The sequence below is a fragment of the Diceros bicornis genome, chromosome 20 (assembly GCF_020826845.1).
Source record: "Diceros bicornis minor isolate mBicDic1 chromosome 20, mDicBic1.mat.cur, whole genome shotgun sequence".
NCBI classification, from domain to species: domain Eukaryota; kingdom Metazoa; phylum Chordata; class Mammalia; order Perissodactyla; family Rhinocerotidae; genus Diceros; species Diceros bicornis.
In genome coordinates, this window is record NC_080759.1 from 6,891,026 (window position 1) to 6,912,203 (window position 21,178).

At 53.0% G+C, this 21,178-nt stretch overlaps 3 protein-coding genes across 8 annotated transcripts in view; 2 read left to right on the forward strand and 1 right to left on the reverse strand.

The window, feature by feature from the left end:
- Positions 1–4,658, forward strand: part of GATAD2A (GATA zinc finger domain containing 2A) — a 94,574-nt gene extending 89,916 nt beyond the window's left edge. For all 6 annotated transcript variants that reach the window (XM_058563883.1, XM_058563885.1, XM_058563884.1 and 3 more), the window contains 3 exons: positions 490–564; positions 858–1,053; positions 3,164–4,658. In XM_058563883.1, the coding sequence (XP_058419866.1) occupies positions 490–564; positions 858–1,053; positions 3,164–3,294 (402 nt within the window). In that variant the 3' untranslated portion in view covers positions 3,295–4,658. The remainder of the gene's footprint in view (positions 1–489; positions 565–857; positions 1,054–3,163) is intronic.
- Positions 4,659–8,683: 4,025 nt separating this feature from the next.
- Positions 8,684–11,290, reverse strand: TSSK6 (testis specific serine kinase 6). Its single transcript, XM_058563889.1, has one exon. It carries the CDS (start codon positions 10,589–10,591, stop codon positions 9,770–9,772), a length of 822 nt encoding a protein of 273 aa, XP_058419872.1. The 5' UTR covers positions 10,592–11,290; the 3' UTR covers positions 8,684–9,769.
- Positions 11,291–11,438: 148 nt separating this feature from the next.
- Positions 11,439–20,699, forward strand: NDUFA13 (NADH:ubiquinone oxidoreductase subunit A13). The gene is made up of 5 exons (XM_058563890.1): positions 11,439–11,547; positions 18,049–18,127; positions 19,769–19,840; positions 20,241–20,310; positions 20,507–20,699. Exons 1-5 carry the CDS (start codon positions 11,454–11,456, stop codon positions 20,624–20,626), a joined length of 435 nt encoding a protein of 144 aa, XP_058419873.1. The 5' UTR covers positions 11,439–11,453; the 3' UTR covers positions 20,627–20,699.
- The last annotated feature ends 479 nt before the right edge of the window (positions 20,700–21,178 follow it).

Genomic DNA, 21,178 nt, shown 5'->3' on the forward strand with positions numbered 1-21,178 from the left:
TCTAAATTGCATTTAATGGTGGCGTTTGGTGGTAAAAATACTAATTTGCAGTTTTTTTAGATTTTGTAGCTTTCACTCGCAGTGTGCCGGCTGACAAGTACTTCTTGTCTTAAAGGACTTTTCTGAAAGCCACATTGAGATACAAAAGGGGCATTTGGAAGAAATGTTCTAGCTAAATTAAGGAGAGAAGCAAATTTGAAATTAAGTTTTTTTGGCTGCTTTTTTTTAATGCTTTACTTTCCCACCCCCTGTAGACCCAAAACTCCCCATTGGCAATTTTTTGTATCCTTGGAAGTCATTTGTAATTCACTAATAAATATATCTTCTTAAGATCCCCACATAGTGGGTGTCTGTGCTGCCCTCGGGAAACCGCCTGTCCTGTGGGGACTGGGCCTCGCGTGGCCACAGCTGCTGCTCTTTGGTCACTTTAGGTCACCCTAGGCCAGCTTGGGACAGTGCTGACCTCAATTTCAACCCCCATTTGTGTAGGTCATAAAACCCCGGCGTAAGTTGGCGTTCCGCTCAGGAGAGGCCCGCGACTGGAGTAACGGGGCTGTGCTACAGGTCAGAACTGCGGTGCCGGGAGCCCCCTGCACCGCGCCACCAACCAGCCCTCACGTCCCAGACTGTGACCACGTCAGTCGCCGACTGTCATGCTGCCTTCGTCTGTCTGTCTGTCTCTCTCCTTCCCTTCCCCTCTCCCCTCGGTGTAACTTACCTGGTCTCCTGATTTTGGACTTTAGGGACCCTGTGTGGGTGGGAAGAGGTCGGCCAGAGCAAGGAGAGGCTGCGCTGAGCGTCTCGCTCTTTGCCACCTGCTTCCCCACGTGAGCCGCTGCACCCTTTCTCCACTCTAGGCCTCCAGCCAGCTGTCACGGGGCTCGGCCACCACACCTCGAGGTGTCCTGCACACATTCAGCCAGTCGCCCAAACTGCAGAACACAGCCTCGGCCACAGCCCTTGTTAGCAGGACCGGCAGACATTCCGAGAGAGCTGTGAGTGCTGGCAAGGGCAACACCACCTCCAACTGGAAGAAGGCACCTCTGAGTACAGGTGGGCAGCCCCCATGGGGCTCAAAGTAGAGACCTTGCCGTGGTCAGATCCACACCTTCCTTGTTTTTAACAAAGACGTGCACATGCACAGGGTGAACGGAAGCGGCACCAAGGGCCTTGAACCCCCAGGCCTGCTCTCTGAGAGCAACTCCTCCAACTCTTCAGCTCATTCTCTTCTGTTCACTAACTAGGATGCCCTGAACAAGTGGTAGCCCTGGATAGATATTAATCGCCCTCAATATCTGCACGCTCTGTACCAAATTCTCAGCCCTTGACCCGAAACATGGGGCAGATCCAGTTCAGGCAGTATCTCCCCCGACATCCAGTGGACTTCTGTCAGCACAGATGCTCATCTTGCCAACTCATGCTCCCCTTGCCCTTTCCTGCTGTTGGGAATACCTGTTTTTGCTGTTATGTTGTACCTTTCTTGGTGCACTAATATCATTTATTGCTCACCCAGACAGTGTCCTTCATTCCCTGCTCTGTGAGACACTCTCTTCCTCCCCTCTGGATTGGACAGGTCAGCTGGTGCAAAGTACAAAAGAGAACAAGAATGCAAGGAGAAGGATGGGGACCCTGGGACGGGCGGGGATCAAAAATGGGAAAGTGGAAAAGGTAGGCACAAAGGGGCTGAGAGAAAGAGACAGCCGAGTGTTCTCATCGTGAGAGTGAGTGTCCGCCCGTGGTCGCTGCATCCCTGTAGGAAGAAGAGGCACTGTCATAAAATGTCTCCCTTGTCAGAACTGGGAAAGGCTAGACTGTCCGTGCAAACAAAACACGGGAGCCCACTGTGCATGCAGCTGACCACGAGTTAGAAACATGCCCAGGTATCAGAGCCTGCCCCAGGAGAGTGAGCTCAGGAGAGGAGGGAGGACTTTCACTCAACTGCAGAAGAATCCACACAGCCTGGAGAGCAGAGGGCATTTGTAATCATAAACCAGGCAGAGATACTTTTGCTCAGCATGTTAAGATAACAGTAGAGAATGCACAGGCTCGTTGGAAATTCCTTTTATGGGAAACTTGCAAGTATATGAAATCAGTGGGAAAAGTCAAATACAAGTGTGCATGGTATGTATGCAGTGATACCACCAATGTGAAAACTGTGTGTGTGTGTATAAAGGTAATGTTTGGAAGGGAATATGAAGGAATAAATAGTTGCTATGTTCAACGGTAGGATTAGAGGTAAAAAGAGTCACAGTTTAAAAGCAGCATTTTCCAGAAGAGTTCTGCCAGTGCTCCTGGTCACCCTGGGTTTCTGGGTGGTGGTTTGAGGGAAACAGCAGCTTTCTGGAGTGCCAGCCTTGAACACACAGGGTGGGTTCCCTAGTGCATTTGACCTCGGAACACTTGTTCCACAGAATGTATTAACCTCCACCAAAAATAGTCTCAAGGTAACACAGTGACTCTGGGGTGCCCTGCTGCAGCTGGGTGTCTGGGGCAGTGCTTATCACAAGGCCAGCCAAAAATCGGTGTGTGCTGGTATGTGTGGCGGTCATTTCTTTATTATCCAATTATAAAAGTGACACTTGTTCATTGTGGAAGTTTGGAGAATACAAAGAGAGAAGATAGCTGCGAGGAGAAGATAATGGTACTTTCCACCCCAGGAGAACCAATGCTGTGCTCAGGGGCTTCTCCCCAATCTGCCTCTTCACTTGAGGGTCCTGTGTGTAAACGTGTGTCCTACAGAGGGATCATGCTGTGTTCGCCATTCCATGTCCCTCTTAACATTTTCATGAGAGAACTTTGCTGTATCATTAAAAACTCTTTGAGGACAGGGCCATTTTTCATGGCTGCATAATGTTCTGTCATACTGGATTGCCCAGTTGCACAATTCAGTCATTTGTGGTTTTTCACTGTTCTTAACAGCACTGTGGTAAACAACTCAGTTTAGGCGTAGCTCTTGGGTAGCTGACAGAATGTGATTATTGGGGTTACCGCAGCAGAGGCTGGGAACGTTGGGAAGGCAGTTGGGTTATTTCTTATATTCTCTTCAGCTCCAAGGCCTGGGATTTGTGCCACCTGTGCTTGGTTGGCCCAGCTGAGGCTGGATTCCTCCTGGGAGCCTCCTTCGACAGGGGCCGTCTCGGCCTGTCCCTCTATTCTTTTGCAGGCGGGGCCCTTGCGTTTGTCAGCCCAAGCTTGGCAGTGCACAAGACCTCCTCGGCCGTGGACCGCCAGCGAGAGTACCTCCTGGACATGATCCCACCACGCTCCATCCCCCAGTCGGCCACATGGAAATAGTGCGAGCCGGGCCCAGTGGAGAACAGGCTCCCTTCTCCCTCCCACCTGGCCCTGCCACCCTCCGCTTGGGAAGACACCATGCTCCCCGAGAGAGCGAGCCAGTACCAGCTGTGCTGCAGAAGGGAGACCTCCGTTCATTGGCTGCAAAGTCTCGTCGCAGCTGGGGGGCACTTCACAGGTGGATGAGGATTATCACTGGGGGACCTTCCCTGTGGGCTTTCTTCCTTTCTTTGCCTTTAGTTTGCCCAACACCAGCAGAAAAGCAGACCTCGGGGGCTGGTTCTGCTCCCAGCCCTCCCCTTCGGCCCCCAGCAGGGCGCATGGATGGCTCACTCTGGACACTGTGACATGCTTGGGCGAGACCAGCGCCCAGGGCTTCTGAAGTCAAGTGGAGCGTTCTGTTTTGTTTTTGCTTTTCCCCATCTTACCCTCCCAGTCTTTGGCTGCCTTCCTTCGTGGCAATCTCTAGGTTGACATTTTTTTTTTTTAATCACCTCATGATGATGGAGTTTAAAGTAAACCTTGCATACCCAAGGGTCCCTGCCGAGCACAGCCCCCACGCCCGGAGAGTGGGCCGCTGACCATCCAACCCTTGCTCCATCAGAAGGCCTCTGCTGCTGCTCATCCCAGAGACCCCTGACCTCCCACACTTCGCAGAAGAACAAACTGCAACCCAGACCCAGCCTGGGAGCCCGGGAGCCCAGGAGCCCCGTGTCGCTGAACAAGGAGGCAGGAGAGAATCAGCAGCGACATCCAGAGCCTGAGTGTGAAGTTGGAGGGGCAGGCTGTTGTTTTTGTTGTTGTTGTTGTGGTTTATTTTATTAAATGTTTTCCTTTTCTTTTCCTACTTATTTTGATGGACAACATCCTAAGCTGCCCTGGCCTGTGCTCCTGTCAGGTGTGTTTGGGTGGGGAAGTGCCCCTGCCCACCCCCAAACTTCAAGGTATCCATTTGGGTCTAGTTTACAACCTTCCCTTAAAGCAGGGCCATGCTGCCAGGGTTCGCCTTCAGACTTTCTTTTACCCTCTTTAGAGTCTACATAAATGTCTTACAAAGGATCAGGTCTGTTCTCAGTTGTGTTTTGTTTTGGTTTCTCCCACTCCTTTAAAAATCGATTCCATGAAGAAAGGCGGAAACTGTTGTGTGTGCACGCTGTGCACAGGCTGGCTCCATGCAGGTGCAAGGGCGTCCCGTGTGTGTGCACATGCATGTGGAGACAGAGTACACTGCTCCCCACTTCAGCCCCAGCCCTGGTTTTCCTATCCATGCAGTTAGGGACTTAATTTAAAATCCTTATTTTGTAGGGCCACCTTCTTCAAACACACTGCTACAACATTCTAATAAAGGCTCATTTAACCCCTTCTCTCATGGTGTGTGAATATCAGTGTTTAGAAAACCTTTTTGACACGCAGTAGAAAACCTAGTTTTGCAAAATGCTCTAATTTTTTGTTGTGTAAAACCCCAAATTTCTCATAGATTTTTGTTTTGGGTGCATAACTTAGATGGGCTGAAGGAGGGGAGGGCAGGGAAGGGTTGCTTCCATTCCAAGATCCAGGGATTTGGGGGAAAGGAGAGAAATTGACATTCAGGATGGGGAGGGGGAAAGGGTGTGTTTTTACACCAAAAAATCAGAAGTATGCAAACATTTCTACTACTCACATTTTTTTATGTGCCTGGCAAATAAATACCTGTCTGATACTACCCTGAGCTGTTAGCCCTCTCTGTTCAGTGACACAGGCCAGATTTTCCAAATCCCCCTAGAAGGAGCATCCAGGCCGGCCTTTCCTCCCGGCAAACAGACCTCAGTTCTGTGCAGTAACTCGGGATCAGGCATCTGGGCCAAGGTCACCTCTGCACTGGAGGAGTGTGCCACGGCTGGGGTTGACTGGGTCTGTGACTCCAGCGCCCTGAGCTGAGCCGCATCAGAACCTCGCTCGTCACTGCTCAGGAACCACCTCTCCCCACCTTGCCTAGCTGGACTTCTCCTCTGGGCCAGGTTTGAATTCAGTACAAACCTGACTGCCACAGGTAGAGGATGGGATGGCCAGGCCCTGCCTCCTCCAGCCCAGCATCCCTGGGAACTGTCCCATCAGGGGTGATTTACTGTGATGTAAACAGCTTTTGGGGGGGGGGGGGGCAAGAACATGAGATGCCTTAATCTTTAGTTCATTTCTACTGTCTCAAAACTACTATCCTCTTTTTTTTCCTTTAGTTTCCCGCTTTGTACTGCAGCTTCTGTGATAAGCCCTAAATGGGTGGTTGTGTGATGAAATTTATGATGTTACAGGAAAAGACCTTATTAAATACCTCTCTGGGTGTGGAGTTTCATCATACTAGGAAAGGATATTAATGTTAAGGGTGTTCTCCCAGCAGCAAAGCTCACCCCTCAAAATTGACCAAGGTGCTGGGGTCCTGGTCTCCCCCTGGGAGCCTCGGAGCTGAGAGGACCTGGTTCCCAGGAGCAATGAGAATGTGGCAGCGACCAGTTGCAAATGACGTAGATTGTAACGGTCCCGAGTTATCTGTGACATGAACCCTTGATGGCAACTGGAAACTTCAAAATGTCAGCTGCTCTGTGGACTGGGGTGGGGGGGTTCACAGAGCTCATCCTTCCCCATTTTGATGACTGTGTGTGTGGACCCACGGGGACACGTTTGCATGCTCACACAGATGTGTGTCTACCTGGAGCCGCCCATGACTCCGGCTGTCTGACCATGTTATGGGGACTTTGGTCCCCAGTGTCCCATCTGTGACGTCTGAACCCACACCTTTAACAAGGTCGATAGTGGCCCTTCTCCCGGGGTGGCCTGTGGTCCTGTCTGTACCCCAAGACCCTTGTGAAGCAAAAGTTCGCCCCAGTGCAGAGAGAATGAAAGAGGCCACTGAGTACAGTCCTGCTGTTTCTCGTGGCTCCTGTGTTCCACACCTCACTCCTGTAGACAGACACAGGGAGTAGTTTTCTATATAAATAATATATTCTCATCACAGGGGTGTAAATAATGGAAAAGACGGTCCTTGCTGCTCCACCATAGGGTTTTTCTTTGATGCTGAATTATGCTGCACGTGACATTTGCCTAAAGAACTTGGACTGAGGTTTTTATAAAAGGACAGCTAAAGTTTTATAATCTTTAACAAAGTGTAATAGACAGTTACACTAGTGCAGGGTATTTGGGAGGTGGTTTGTTGGGGGGGTGTCACTTGTATTTATTGTGACTCTAATTCTTTGATAATAAATGTAAAAAGAAAAAAAAAAAAACGGCCACCAAACCGGAATAAAAGTTCCAATAAACAAAGAGGCTGGAATCAATGGCTATACATTGTGTCATGAGGAAGTTTTAGAATCTGAAAGACAATAAAGAGATGGAAGATGTATTGGCTGTATTTTTCTTTCGTCCCCTTGGCCCTGGTTTCTCTGCATTATTTCATCCCAGCTTTGGGGCAGCTTGGAGACTTGGGAAGGTGCAGCAGGCTGACTTTTGTTAACCGGGAGCAAAGGATGAGACACCTGCTTCTTGGACTTCTTTCAGATTTCACTTCCCACAGGGATTGAGTCCTCTCCAACTGGGCAACTGTGGCCTCACTTCCGGGCCTCTATCTCCTCCAGAACCTGCGGCTTTGTGCCTGCTTACCCACGGAGCTGGAGAAGTGGGGTGAGAATCTTGTGGGTTTTGCCTGTCGGGCTGGCTCCTAGCCCCTGTCAGTCTCCAGCCCAGAGTGGCCGGTTTTTCCGGAGTGCTTTTCAGGCTTGGCACCGCATTGGGTGTGTTTGCTGCAGGATGTGATGTTATAGATGTGGATTCTAAACACAGATGGAGCCAGGAGCCATCAGCCATTAGCTGACTCTGAAATGAACAATTCTTGGTGAAAATTTGTTTCCAGAGGTTGACACACTGTTTCAAGTTTCATTCACAAAGGGAGACGTAATCATTTTAGTGAAGAACAATGTGCACAAAATATGACCCTATTTTCCTAGGCACTTTTATTTTTTTTGCTGTTTCCTGTTTTGGGGGCATTCCTGCCTCCAGTCTGGGGGCTGACGGCCTTCCCCAATGCCACGGTCAGCTCGGTCTCACCTGGGCAAGGCACAGAGCTGGTAGAATACATGACAAATTAAACCCAAGCCTGTCCTGCTCCACCCATGACATACCCTGACTGGTGCCCCACACCCCAGCACTGGCCTTGAGAAGTGCAATTATGGGGTGCTTTCTCAAGGGCTCCACACTCAAGCCCTCGAGTGAGTTCGCTGGATCAGGCACAGGCTCCTCAATGGACCAGGGGTGAGTCTCGAGCAACTTCTCTAGCTAACAAATAGGACACTCGCCCTGGTCCTTGAGACCTTGTGCTCTCTGAACTGAGGCATGGGTCTGTGGTCACAGGGCAGGAGGAGACCTGGGCCTCATTGCTCACACAGATTCATCGGTGGACAGAAAAAGGCATGTGCCACACCGCAGGTGTTGGGATTGCACCTTGTGACAAGGGCAAGGAGGGAAAGAAGAGGATGTCAGAGAGGAGGTGACCTTTTAGGGCAAGTCTTGAATGAAGAAAAAAGTGTGGTGCAGGGAGTGGGAACAGCCAATACAAAGGCTCAGAAGTGAGAATAAGTGTGGCAGGTCGAGGAGAAGGAGGACAGTGTGGCTGGAGGGTGGGGGAAAGGGGCAAGGATGTGGGTTTTATTCCCAGTGCAGTGGGAAACTTGAGAAAGCTGGGGGCCCAGCCCTCCAGTGAGCCATGCCTCTTCGCAACAATCCCTGTGATAGGTTCCTGCCCCCATTTTCCAGGTGGGGAGCCTAAGGCATGGCCTAGTTCAGGAGAGGCACCCTTCTTGCGTAAACCAGAGGGGTTGGGTTTTCTGTCTCAGCTTTGATGTAAACCAGCCAAGATTGGAGGCAAGGCACTTCCCCTCTCTTAGCCTCTATTTTCTCATCTGCAAATGGGGGGTGTGGGTCCACAGCCTGTTAGAAGGAATTGAGGGGACAGCTGGCACTTAATCCCCAGGGCACCTGAAAGTCATGGAGGGTGAGTGAGCAGGTGTGGGATATGGGATATGGGGACCCACAGCTGAGCAGCTCCCTCAGGGACAGTGTGGGGCTCAAATGGAGGCAGACAGAATTAGGACTTAGGGAGACGTTTCCCATGCACCCCAAATGACAAACAGCCACTGTCACTAAACCCAGGAACCTCAATGTAGGCAAAATAACCCCCAATCTCGCCCAGGCCCATGGGGTCCCCTCTCCAGGACATACACCTTTACCTCTCCACCTCTCCCTCCCTCTCTATTTCAGCCACAGGAGCTCCATTCAGTCTTGGGAACACTTTCCTTCTGCTGCTTCCAGTGTCTGATTCTTGCAGGGCTCAGCTCAAGCATCCCTGCTTCAGTCCCTCCTTGGTTACCCCCGACCCGGCATTTAGCACAACTTACAATTATTTTATTTCTACACCATTTTATTTTCCTTCACTTTTCACTTGCCTCCTCGCTAAGCACAGGGATGAATCCAAGCCTCTTTGCTGAGTCCCAGAGCCTGGCATACACCAGGCACTCGATAAATGCATGAATGAACAGAGGACTGAATGAACCAGCTTGCCCAGCCAACCCATGCCCTACCCTCGACTCTCCCCCTCTGACCCCACCAAAGAGAACTTCCACACCTCCCCACCCTACTTCAGCCATATCTGGGTTCAAACCCTAGCTGTGTTCTTGGGCAAGTGACATCTTGCCCAAGATGTCTCAATTCCGTCATCTGTAAACGCTCAGTTTATGTCGAGAAAGATGGCCCCCACGCCCCGGCCGTTCCATTCTCAAACACAGGAAGGGTGCTGTGGTCCTTGCTCCCCAGCCCAGCATCTCCATTGCCAGGACCATCATGAGCCTGGGGACGACCCCAAATCCCCTTCGAGTCTGCCCATGCTGGGGAGCCCAAAAGGTCCGTTTTGAATCTTCTCAACTCCCTTCTGAGACCTAGAGCAGGAACCTCAACAAGCCTTTCTCTAAAATGGGGCGCCTGCCTTCCTCGGCGGAAGCGACCTTCCCTCCCCTCTGCTCCCTAAAAGGGAGCCATCGCTAGAGCCAGGTGCGAGAAAGAGCGAGTTTATTGCAAGTTCTAAGGGGGTGTCCGGGGCGTGCCGTCCCCCACCGACTTGCATGGCTGGCTGGGGAAGCCATCGCCCGCCGCGCAGCCATCGCTCATTCCGCGCAGGTGCAACGCTTCCATCTCCTCTCGTGCCGCCCCCTCTTGGGGCCTTTTCACGCGGAATCGAGGAAGCGTATGCGCCCTCCTACTCTCGGGATCGTGGAGTAGGAGCTAGATTCCAGACAGAGGCGACTGCGGGCCCCCGCCATCGAGGGACAGGGGGAGGGGGAAGGGGGCGTGCGCGGTGGCGCGCCGCGGCTTCGCAGTACTCCTGAAGCTCGCCTTTCCCTCGTGCGCTGCGCTTGCGCAGTGCTCGGGGCCGCGGGAATGGCGGGAACCTCGGCTTCTAGCTGGAGTCCCCCGAGCGCAGCCAGCCGTTGCGCGCTACCTGACCCGCTGAGGGCCTGGCCGACGGGCTGAACTGCAGCAACTCGGCGATCAGGGCCTTGCAGCGCTCGGACAGCTCGAGGCCGTCGGGGTAGAGGACGCCGCGCTTCTGTCGCCGGGGCAGGCCCGCGATGTCCGAGTCGTCGAAGGGCATGCACCCGGTGACCATGACGTAGAGCACGACGCCCAGACTCCATATGTCGTACTTCTTGGGGTCGTAGGGGATGCCCAGGAGTACCTCAGGCGACGCGTAGGCGGCAGAGCCGCAGTAGGTGGTGCTTAGGTCGGGGTAGCCGTGTGCCTGGCGCCCGAAGCCAAAGTCGGTGAGCTTGACGCGGCGTTCGTCCGGGCTCAGCAGCACGTTTTCGCACTTGAGGTCGCGGTGCACCAGGTGGTTGTCGTGCAGGTAGCGCACGGCGCCGGCGATCTGTGCAAAGAGGTCGCGCGCCTGCCCCCCGAGGATGCGCCCGTTGCGCTGCACAGCCTGCAGCAGGTCGGTGGCGGCTGCCTCCATCACGATGTACAGCTTCCCGTTGCACACCTCGATGAACTCAAAGACGTGCACGATGTGCGGGTGCCGCACACCGCGAAGGATGGACAGCTCTCGCGGCAGGAACTTGTTGACGAAGTCGGGCGGCGCTCGGCGCCGGTCCACCACCTTGATGGCCACCGTGCCCTTGTACTTCTTGGACGTGGCCACCTTCACCTTGGAGTAACTGCCCTCGCCTATCGTGCGGCCCAGCTTATAGCCGAGTTCGCTCAGAAGTTTGTCGCCCGACATGGTGGCGCCTGGGGTGCGCGGGGAGCAGGAGGCGGCTGCTGTCGGGGGGCGGCCGGACTCCGATCTTGGGCCTAACCCATGGCGATTGGCACCTGCACACCCGCACCCCCATGTGCCCACTCCCGGGCCTCCGCCGCTGTGGTGCCTTTTATTGCCCAGGTAACAATTTCTGCCTTGTGAAGTGACCACGGGCGTCACCTTGCCTCGGGGTGGAGGCCGCCCGGACCCCGCCCCGCGGGATCCCCCAAGGCCCTCGGGCTTTGTGACTCATAATCTGTCTGAATGGCCCAGTTCCCGATGAGAGGCTACTAGCAAGGGATCCCGAACACCACTGAGTAGCGGAATCCGTGCCTAGCATTGGGGCAGCTCCTCGTGAGTTCGAATCTGAGCAGCAACTGCCCCCCAATTTCGTGTACCCAGCCCTGACCATGTGGAGCCCTGGGCTGCCGCAGAGCCCTCCGGGGGAGAGAAAACGGGAAAGGGGGCTTAACTCGGTGACCTGGCTCCCTCAGGAGCTTGGAGTTTATGACTGGCCAGCACATCACCCCAGAGGGAAGGTGAACTGGACGTCCTTTAGTGCAAGGACCGGGGCGACCGGACCGGCTCCAGGCGTCCACACCGACTGAGCCACGCCCCACTTGGGAAAAGAAGAAATGAGGACTCCTCAGCCGCAGCCGGGCCGCGCAGTCGACCCCAGGCCTCGCTGCTGGGGCTTTCCCACGCTGTGCAGTCGCTGCGCCGGCGCCCTAGGTTTTCCAGCCGTGCCCTAGACCTGCGGGGCCGCTTCCGCCACACTCAGCATGGCCGCGGCCGCCGGCTACGTAATTTCCGCCTGCGACCGGAAGTACCAGCTCCTGAGAGCATGGCCGCGTCGAAGGTGAAGCAGGACATGCCCCCGCCGGGGGGCTACGGCCCCATCGACTACAAGCGGAACCTTCCACGTCGGGGACTGTCGGGTCAGTGTCGCCCTGCGCCGGGGTGTCAGAGTCTGGGCCTTGTGGGCCCCGCGGCGGGGGCGGGGCGCCGGGGAGGCCCCGGGCCTCAGTTTCCCCCGCGGTGTGGCGAGAGGCGGAGCCTGGGGATCCCTGATAGTTTCAGTACATGACAGTGACGACTGCTGCAGTAGGTCGATTGCTTACTAAGCCCTTTGCTTCTTTCTCTAATAGCCCTGGAGGTCGGTCCTGTTAATTATTCCCATTTTACAGTTGGTTAAACCGAGATTAGTTTAGCCCGAGCCTTCCGCCCTGCTTTCGTTTTACAGGTTTGGAAACTGAGGCTGGAGAGAGGCTGCGACCTCCCCTCAGGGCCACCCAGGGCAAAGCTGGGGCGGAAACCCAGAACACTGAGGGAATTTAAAAGATGTTCTGTGCGGTGGTTCCTCGCTGGTGGCCCCCACCTGCAGGATGTCGCGGGAATGTGTATTCTTAAATTTTTCAAATGTTTTGAGTAAAATTTTAAAATTTATTATTGGGTTCCACACAGAAACATTAAGAGAGAAAGAAAAAGCCGCCAATACTGTGCACCCAGGGTTAACAGAGAAATACAAAAAATTTAAAACAGTTAAGGGTGAACACATTTGCTGTAACTCATCAAACTTTACATTTAAGCTTGTGCATATTATGCACATTATGCCTTAATTAAAAAACAAAAAAATTCAGGGAGTTGGTAAAAAAAAATGTAATAATTCAGACAGTAGAAAAGTTAATGTCAAATGAAAACTGAAATCCTTCCCTACCCCTTCTTGGCTTTTTTGTATCCCAGAACAGAGGTTGGCAAACTTTTTCTGTAAAAGGCCAGATAAATAGTTTAGGCTTTGCAGGCCGGATGGTCTCTGTCCACTGCTGCTGCTTTCTTACAACTGTTTACAAACGTAAAAGTGTTCTTAGCCTGAGGGCCATACAAAAACAAGTTACAGGCTGGATTTGGCACCACATGGGCACTCTGCTCATCCTAGAATAGATTGAAGCAATATAACATGATCTGAGCCTCTTCATTTCTTTTCTTGAGGTATAACTTCACACCCAGGCCGGTGCACCCCTCAGGTGTGTGGCGCAAGGTCTGTTTATACATGTGCACCTGTGTGTCTTGTGTCCAGACCAGGCTGCAGAAGGATCCCAGCCCTCCCACCTCCCTGGGCTCCCCCCAGTCAGCATCTCTGTCTCTTTCTCTCCCCTTTTTTTTTTTTTTTTTTTGCTGGGGAAGATTCCCCCTGAACTAACATCTGTTGCCAATTTTCTTCTTTTTGCTTGAGGAAGGTTTGCCCTGAGCTAGCATCTGTGCCAGTCTTCCTCTATTTTGTATGTGGGTTGCTGCCACAGCGTGGCTGCTGACAGTGGTGTAGGTCTGTGCCCGGGAACCAAACTCCGGCCAGCAAAGCGGAGCACGCCAAACTTAACCACTAGGCTGCGGGGCCAGCGCCTCTCTCTTTTTTTTTTTTAAGTCACAAACATGCCGTTTATCCCGGTCTTCTTTCAGTTTATGACACAGCAGTGCCTCCTGTGTGCCCTAAATACCACTGCCTGGAGTTTGGTCTCCTAATCACATCCCTTTACACCAACTTGCGTTGTAGCACATACAAACCCATCCCAGTCTTTCCTGGGTGCAGAGGGGTGAGGAAGGTAGCCCTTCTGGTGGTGGGGTCTTATTTATGTGCCTGCATTCAGTAACTGCTTGTTTCGTGTACACATGGTGCTGGGCCCTGTCCCGGGGACCTCATAGCCTGCTTTAGCCAGGGTGGGCCAGAAGAACATCTCTTAGGAGTCCCCCAGGCTGAGGGAACAGCAAGTGCAAAAGCCCTGCTCTTCATCTGGAACCCCGCCCTCAGCTTCAGTCCTCTTGGGCCCTCCTCCAGCCTTGCTTTTGAGCCATGGTCCACAGTGGCCCTCTCCCATCAGTCTTTCCCTCCCCTTCTCCTGTCCAAAGCCCTGTGGCCCCAAGCCTGGTACCTAGTCCCCTTCTCTCTGCCTGGACTGCTCACCACCAGCATCCTAGAACATGCCAAGCTGGCTCAGGCCACCTTTAATCCACGCTGCTTCCAAAGTGACTGCCCTCCCCCAGCACTGCCCCCCCCCCCCCCCCCCCCGCCGCCCGTCTTTTCCCCTCATCTCTCACCCAGCTTTCCTCTCTCCACTCCCCTGGCCCCAGCCAGTCAGTGGCTCTTTCTTTTTTTCTTGTGTCTTTAACATTTTTATTGATAGTCACATATACCATACAATTCACCCATTTCATTTGTACAAATCACTGATTTTTAGTCTGTTCACAATTGGGCAGCCATCACCATGATCTAAATTTACAACACTTTCATTAGCCCAAAAAGAAACCTGTCGCCATTAGCAGTCACTCCCTATTCTCCTCTCCCCCCAGCGCCTGGCAACGGCTAATCTGCTTTCTGTCTCAATAGATTTGTCTCTTCTGGTCATTTCATATAAATGGAATCATTTGCTATGTGTCCTTTTGTGTCTGGCTTCTTTTACTCAGCATGATGATTTTAATGTTCATGTTGTAGCTTGTGTCAGTGCTTCATTCCTTTTTATGGATGAATAATATTCTTGTATGGCTGGACCACATTTTGGGTATCCATTTACCACTTGATGGACATTTGAGTTGTTTCCACCCTTGGGCTGCTGTGAACAGTGCTTCTGTGAACATTCCTGTGCAGGCTTCTGTGTGGACATATGTTTCATTTCTCTTGGGTGAAATTTTACCTAGTAATGGAATTGCTGGGTCATAGGATAACTCCACATTTAACATCTTGAGGAACTGCCAAATTGTCTTCTAAATTGGTTGTACCATTTTATGTTCCCACCTGCAACGTATAGGAGTTCCAATTTCTATGCATCTAGACAACACTAATTGCTTATATATTGTTTTTTATTTTTTTGATATAATGAAGACTTCTATAAGCTAATATTTTATTTATAATTTTTATCTCTAAGTCATAAGTTGAGATTCTAATTCTAATTAATAGTTATAAGGAATCTGTACTTCTTTCTTTCTTAAGTTTTGGTATTAAAATTAAATTGGCATTGGGCCGGCCCTGTGGCTTAGCGGTTAAGTGTGTGCGCTCTGCTGCTGGCGGCCTGGGTTTGGATCCTGGGTGCGCACCCACGCACTGCTTCTCCCACCGTGCTGAGGCCGCGTCCCACATGCAGCAACTAGAAGGATGTGCATCTATGACATACAACTATCTACTGGGGCTTTGGGGGGAAAAAATGGCATCAAAACATGAATTTAAAAGATTTTTCTATGGCTTGGAGTAGCTAAACCTGCATTTCTAACCAGCTCCCAGGTGATGCTGATGCTACCAGTCCATGGACATACTTTGAGTAGCAAAATATTCTTTTTTTTTTTTTTCCTCTTTTGGAGAGGAAGATTAGCCCTGAGCCGACACCCATTGCCAATCCTCCTCTTTTTGCTGAAGAAGATTGGCTCTGGGCTAACATCCATGCCCATCTTCCTCTGTTTTATATGTGGGACACCTGCCACAACATGGCTTGATAAGTGGTGTGTAGGTCTGTGCCCGGGATCCGAACCTGTAAACCTTGGGCCGCCGAAGTGGAGCACGCAGGCTTAACCACTACGCCACCGGGCTGGCTCCAAGTATTCCATTTTTTTGATACTAGCCATCCTAGTGGGTGTGAGTATCTTATTATGGTACCTCATTGTGGTTTTGATTTGCATTTCCCTGCTGACATGGTGTTGAGCATCTTTTCATATGTTTATTGGCCTTTTGTATTGCTTCCTTGGAGAAATGTCTATTCAAGTCCTTTACACGTTTTTTTTTTGTGAGGAGGAGTAGCCCTGAGCTAACATCTGATGCCAGTCCTCCTCCTTTTTTCTTGAGGAAGATTGGCCCTGGGTAACATCTGTGCCCATCTTCCTCTACTTTATATGGGACACCACCACAGCATGGCTTAACAAGTGGTGCCTTGGTGCATGCCCAGGATCTGAACCTGTGAACTCCAGGCCGCCACAGGAGAGCGCATGCACTTAACTGCTGCGCCACCAGCCCAGCCCCTACACATTTTTTAATTGGCTTGTTCATCTTTTTATGATTGAGTTTTAAAAGTTCTTTATATATTTTGGATACCATTCCCTTATCAGATATATGATTTGCAAATACTTTCTCCCATTCTGTGGGTTGTGTTGTCAGCTCGTTGATGGTGTTAGCACAAAAGTTTTTAATTGTAATGAAGTCCAATTCATCTGTTTTTTTCTTTTGTCACTTGTGCTTCTGGTGTCATATCTGAGAAACCGTTGCCTCATCCAAGGTCACAGAGACTGACTCTTCTGTTTTCTAAGAGTTTTGTGTTTTTAGCTCTTACACTGAGCTCTGATCCATTTTGAGTTCATTTTTGAGTATGAGGGAAGGAAGGAGCACACTTTATTCTTTTGCATGTGGCTATCCAGTTGTCCAAATTGTTGAAAAGACTATTCTTTCCCCATTGAATTCTCTTGGCACCTTTGTCCAAAATCAATTGACCATAAATGTGAGGTTTTATTTTTGGACTCTCAGTTCTGTTCTGTCGATGTACATGTCCCTCCTTTTGCCACTCCCACACTGTCTTGTACACACAGCTGCGTGATAAATTTTGAAATTGTGAAGTGCAAGTCCTCCAACTTTGTTCTTCTTTTTCAGAATTTTTGGCTATTCTGCATTTCCATATGAATTTCATGATCTGCTTGTCAGTTTCAGTGGGACTCTGGGGGGATGGTTGGGATTCTGGATTCTGCGTTGAATCTGTACCTCAATTTGAGGAGTGCTGCCATCTGAATAGGGTTAAGTTCTGATCCATGAACACAGGATGCATTACACATTATTTAGGTCTTTATGCATGGCCCGCATATCCTTCTGGGCCTGCCCCTCTCCAGCCTCCCTCACCATATTGGCAGCTCCAGAGGCACAGACCTCTCTGAGGGCCTGGGGTCTCAGCCTCGCCACCATCAGGCAGGAAGAGATGAGTTAGAGCCACATCATCATAAAGGAATTTATGTTACAGGTGGGCCTACACGTGGGTGTCTGGCGTAAGGGGAAGGGGTTTTCACAAGGACAGTTCAGGTCTGTCCCTGGGGCTGGGTCAGAAGAGAAGGCCCCTGGGCCTCTCTGCAGCTGTTGAAAAGAATGAGGCAGCTCCAGTGAGACGCTCCTGCCCAGTGGAGAGAACATTGAGTGCCCAAAGCAGGCGGCCACCCGCTGTGTACAAACCATGGGCGCACTAGGAGCTGGTCCTAAGCACTCGGGCCTCTCGGGAGAGGTCCTGCCACTCAGCACAGGTGTCCTCGCTACCCTGTCCCCCGTTACGTGAAAGTGTCTTACCCTGAGCTGATGTTTTTAACAGATTGAACTAAAGGGGTAAACAATTGAGCCAGTTTCTCATTTATCTCTGGGTCCAGCAGAGGTGCCAGATGAGCCTTGTGCTGGAGCTGAGCTAAAGCAGAGAGAGCCCCCACTTTGTCCCCCTACGAGGCCCAGGGAGTGGCTTCACCCACCATCTGCCGGTCCTTTACTGGGTGTTAACTGGAGCTTGATCTGGCTGAACTTGTTGATTCATTCTGGCAACCATGAGACCTGTCCAGAGAAGAGACTGAGGCTCAAAAGATGAGGGGGGCGGGGCGAGCCAGCCCCAGCCAGGCGCCAGGAACTCTGGGCCTCCCAGAAGTCCCCAGCGGGCCCACAGCCTGTCAGTCAAGATTAGAATGCAGGTGCCCGCTGGTGCTCAGTAAATATTGATGGCAGCCTCTGTCCCCTGGGGTTCTGGGCAGGGCCTCAACCCTGCTGGATCGGGAGGCAGCAGCACCCTGGGAGCCCAAGTGGTGGCTAGGCGACCCCTACAGGGCACTGCCTGCCTGTGGCAGTCCTGTCCAGCCCCCCATGGGCAGCACACAGGGAGGTGACCCAGGCAGCCAGGAGCCACCTGAGAGCTGGGACACAACTGTGGACACTGTTCTTCCTCATGGTGACTGGCCAGTTGACTGGGAACCAGACAACTTTCTAGAAGATGATGGGGGCAGGGCCACCCATCCATAAACATCTAGATCCTCGGGCTCTCCTGCAGTCCTTCCCCAGCCTGTACCTTCCAGAAACCCTGACATGGGGGCAGAGGTGTTGCAGCCACAGCAGCCTCACTTTTGAGAGAAAAGCTGAGGCAGCCTGGTGTCCCCTGCCTGCAGTGGTGGTGAATGGGATAAAGAGTGGTCTGCAGCTGCGGGGCGGGCTGGGGGTGGGGGCCGAGGGATGGGGCTGGTGGACATTCTACAAAGACAAAAAAAGAGAAGAAATACACACTAGAGACGGTCCTGGCCACCTCAGGGAGGGGGTCATGGGGGCTTTCACCTTCTCCCTCGTCCATATTTCTGGAGTATTTGCACAGAGAGCAGATCATGCCTCACGAGAAGAAATGATGAGAGGTGGCCTGTCCTGCGAGCAGGCGCTGAGCCAGCGCCCCCTCTCCCCACAGGCTACAGCATGTTCGCCGTGGGCATCGGGACCTTGCTCTTCGGGTACTGGAGCATGATGAAGTGGAACCGCGAACGCAGGTAGGCCGCGCACTGGTGAGGGTGGGGCCTTGTGCCTGTGGACTTGGTGTATGTCGGGGCCCCTTGTCGACCCCTTGGGCCTCAAGGAGTGCAAGCCCTGACCCCACAAGTCCATTTCTGGGCTTTACCCTCAAGAAATGACTAGTAAGCAGGGAGCTTGCCACCAGGCGTCCCTTGGCCTCTGCCACTGGGGACCGGAGGGTCCAAGTTAGGATGGCCCATTGGATTGAGGTGAATGTGGAGGGGGAGGCCTGGTACATGCTCTCTTAGTCGGTTTTTGTTGGTGGTAACCAGGGAGTGAGGATAATAAGGCCTTAGAAACAGGCTATGCAAGACAATGGCCATGCCAGCCATGCAGGGCCTGAGGGACCAGGGCCCATGGTGGCCTCAATTTAGGCTCGGGCCACTTCTGAGCTTGCCCAGATGCCCTGCCCGGTGGCTCCTTCTCATTGGCCCCTGACTGGCCGGGCCCTTCCACCCTGTCCCATCCTGGGGCATGTGTCTTTAGCACCCTGAGCTCGCTCACCCTCCACAGGGCCAGGAATCCCTGAGGGCAATACTGGAGAAGGCCCAGCATGTGGAGGGCGCTGGACATTATTGAGTGGAGTCAGGAGTGCCTGGAGGGTGCCAGACGCTGGGCCCCTGCATTGGACAGGCCCAGCCTCCCAGGATGCACCACCCACAGGGGGGATGGACATGGTAGTGACAACAGTGTGCAGCTGTGATGGGGGCAGCAGTCTGGAGTGGGGGTGCTACTCTGGGTCCTGGGGATGGGAGAAGGTGGGGGCTGAAGTTTATCCAGACTCTTCCAGTGTGAGATTTCCGGTGTTGAGGGGACAGGGCCAGAGGCCACTCCCTGGGCCATGTCACTGGGTGCCACTCCCCCACTCCCCCCAGCACAAGCAAGGCTGGTGGCTTGGAAGAAGCCAAAAAGCAGGGAGAAGAAAGGAACTGCCTGTGATGCGCAGGCCCCACCTGCTGCAGCCTCACACCCGGCAGTTAATTTGAGATGAAGGCGACGTGTTTTTGTAAGGCCCAGAGCCCTGTGATGAACGTGTGTCGTTGTCGTTGTCACTGCCCACCCCCAGTTTCACTGCAATCATCAGGCCCAGGCTATTTTTAGGATTAGAAAAAAGTTTTTTAGGGGCCAGCCCTGTGGCGTAGTGGTTAAGTGCATGCACTCCACTGCTGGCGACCCTGGTTCGGATCCCGGGCGTGCACCAACGCACCGCTTGTTGGGCCATGCTGTAGCGGCATCCCACATAAAGTGGAGGAAGATGGGCACGGATGTTAGCCCAGGGCCAGTCTTCCTCAGCAAAAAGAGGAGGATTGGCATGGATGTTAGCTCGGGGGTGATCTTCCTCACAAAAAAATAAATAAAAAAAAAAGAAAAAAGTTTTAATTGAAAAGGTGTGAAGCCAATGGTCTTCTGGACTGATGCCTCTGCCAGCAGCGTGGCCCCCACACTCATCCTCATCTTGAACTTCTCATGGGCAGAGTCCACCACCTTAGGCCTGTCCCACTCACTTGCCTCTGCCCCAGCCCCCTTCCCCATGCATCAGCCTGGGTGTCTGAGGGCCACATTGTCTACCCATCACCCCAGCCTGATCTGATCCCATTGTTGGTTTGGGGGTTTTACAGGCGCCTGCAGATTGAGGACTTCGAGGCCCGCATCGCGCTGATGCCTCTGTTGCAGGCAGAGAAGGACCGGAGGTGAGGCCACTGGGGCCAGGGTCGGGAAGTCACAGGCCTGAGTGCCCCAGCCTGCAGCTCAGGACACTGCCAGAACACGTGTGGGGACTGGCAGCCTCGTCCTCATGCACACATGGCTGCTGTTACCCTTGGAAAGGGCCCTAGACTTGACTTAACAGCAGAGACCCAAGAGGCAGAACAGGAAGGCTTCCTGGAGGAGGGGGCATTGGGGCTGGAGCAGGAGGACAGTAAGAGTTTGCCAGGGGGAGGAAAGGAAAGGAGAAGAGGGGTGTGTGCAGGGCTGGAAGCAGCGGGAGGTGATGGGGGGGCGTGGAGCAGGGAGGGGTTTGGCAGGTACATTAGGCAGGGGCTCTTCAGGGTCCCCAGGCCTGTTCCCCCATCTCCCACTCTGTCCCTGCAGAGTCCTGCAGATGCTCCGGGAGAACCTGGAGGAGGAGGCCATCATCATGAAGGATGTGCCCAACTGGAAGGTGGGTCCTGGGCAGAGAGGGCCAGAGTCCAGGCAACTGCAGAAACACAGCCTCCCACAGAAAACTTGGGGCTGAGATGGGTAGTGGGTGCTGGGTGTGAGGAGGGAAAGACAGCAGCTTTTGACACAGTGGTCAGCAGGCCATGTGGGCCTGAGGGGTCAGCTGCACCCCCACCCATACCCTGCTGTCCCCACAGGTGGGTGAGTCTGTGTTCCACACAACACGCTGGGTGACCCCCATGATGGGCGAGCTCTATGGACTGCGCACAAATGAGGAGATTCTCAATGCCACCTATGGCTTCATATGGTACACGTAGGGGCCTGTGCCCCTTGGACCTGGACCCCTGCCCCCTCCCCACCGGGAAGGAATAAATGCTCTTGAGACCTGCCTGTCAGTGTCCCAGGGACTGAGTGACTGGGGGATGGGGGTACCACTTGGTCACACGGCCTGGGGACGCAGGGACTAGACCTGAGGGACTCGGCAGAAGATGCCAGGTGGCGTGGCCTCAAAACACACCCAGAGGCTGCCCCTGGATCCACCACCAGCCTCGGCTCCCAGATATGCCTGGACTTTCCTACCTCCCTGTTGAAACCCTGCTTGTCAGCAGCCCACCTCTCCAGGCGGGGGGGGGGGGGGGGCCTCTCCACTGCGGCATAGGGGTGGTTGGGGGACCTGGAGAGGAGAGCACCAGGGTTTTGCCGGGCTGGCAGAGGCGTGTCCCCTTGCCCCCAGGCCAGGATCCCATAGCAGGGGTAACCGGCCCATCGCTGCCCCTCCAGACTTCATTTCCCTGTCAATATCCACCGCTCTGAACTTCCCTCTGTCCGTGTAGTGGCTCCGCTCCTGGCATGAAGGGTTAAGTCCGCCT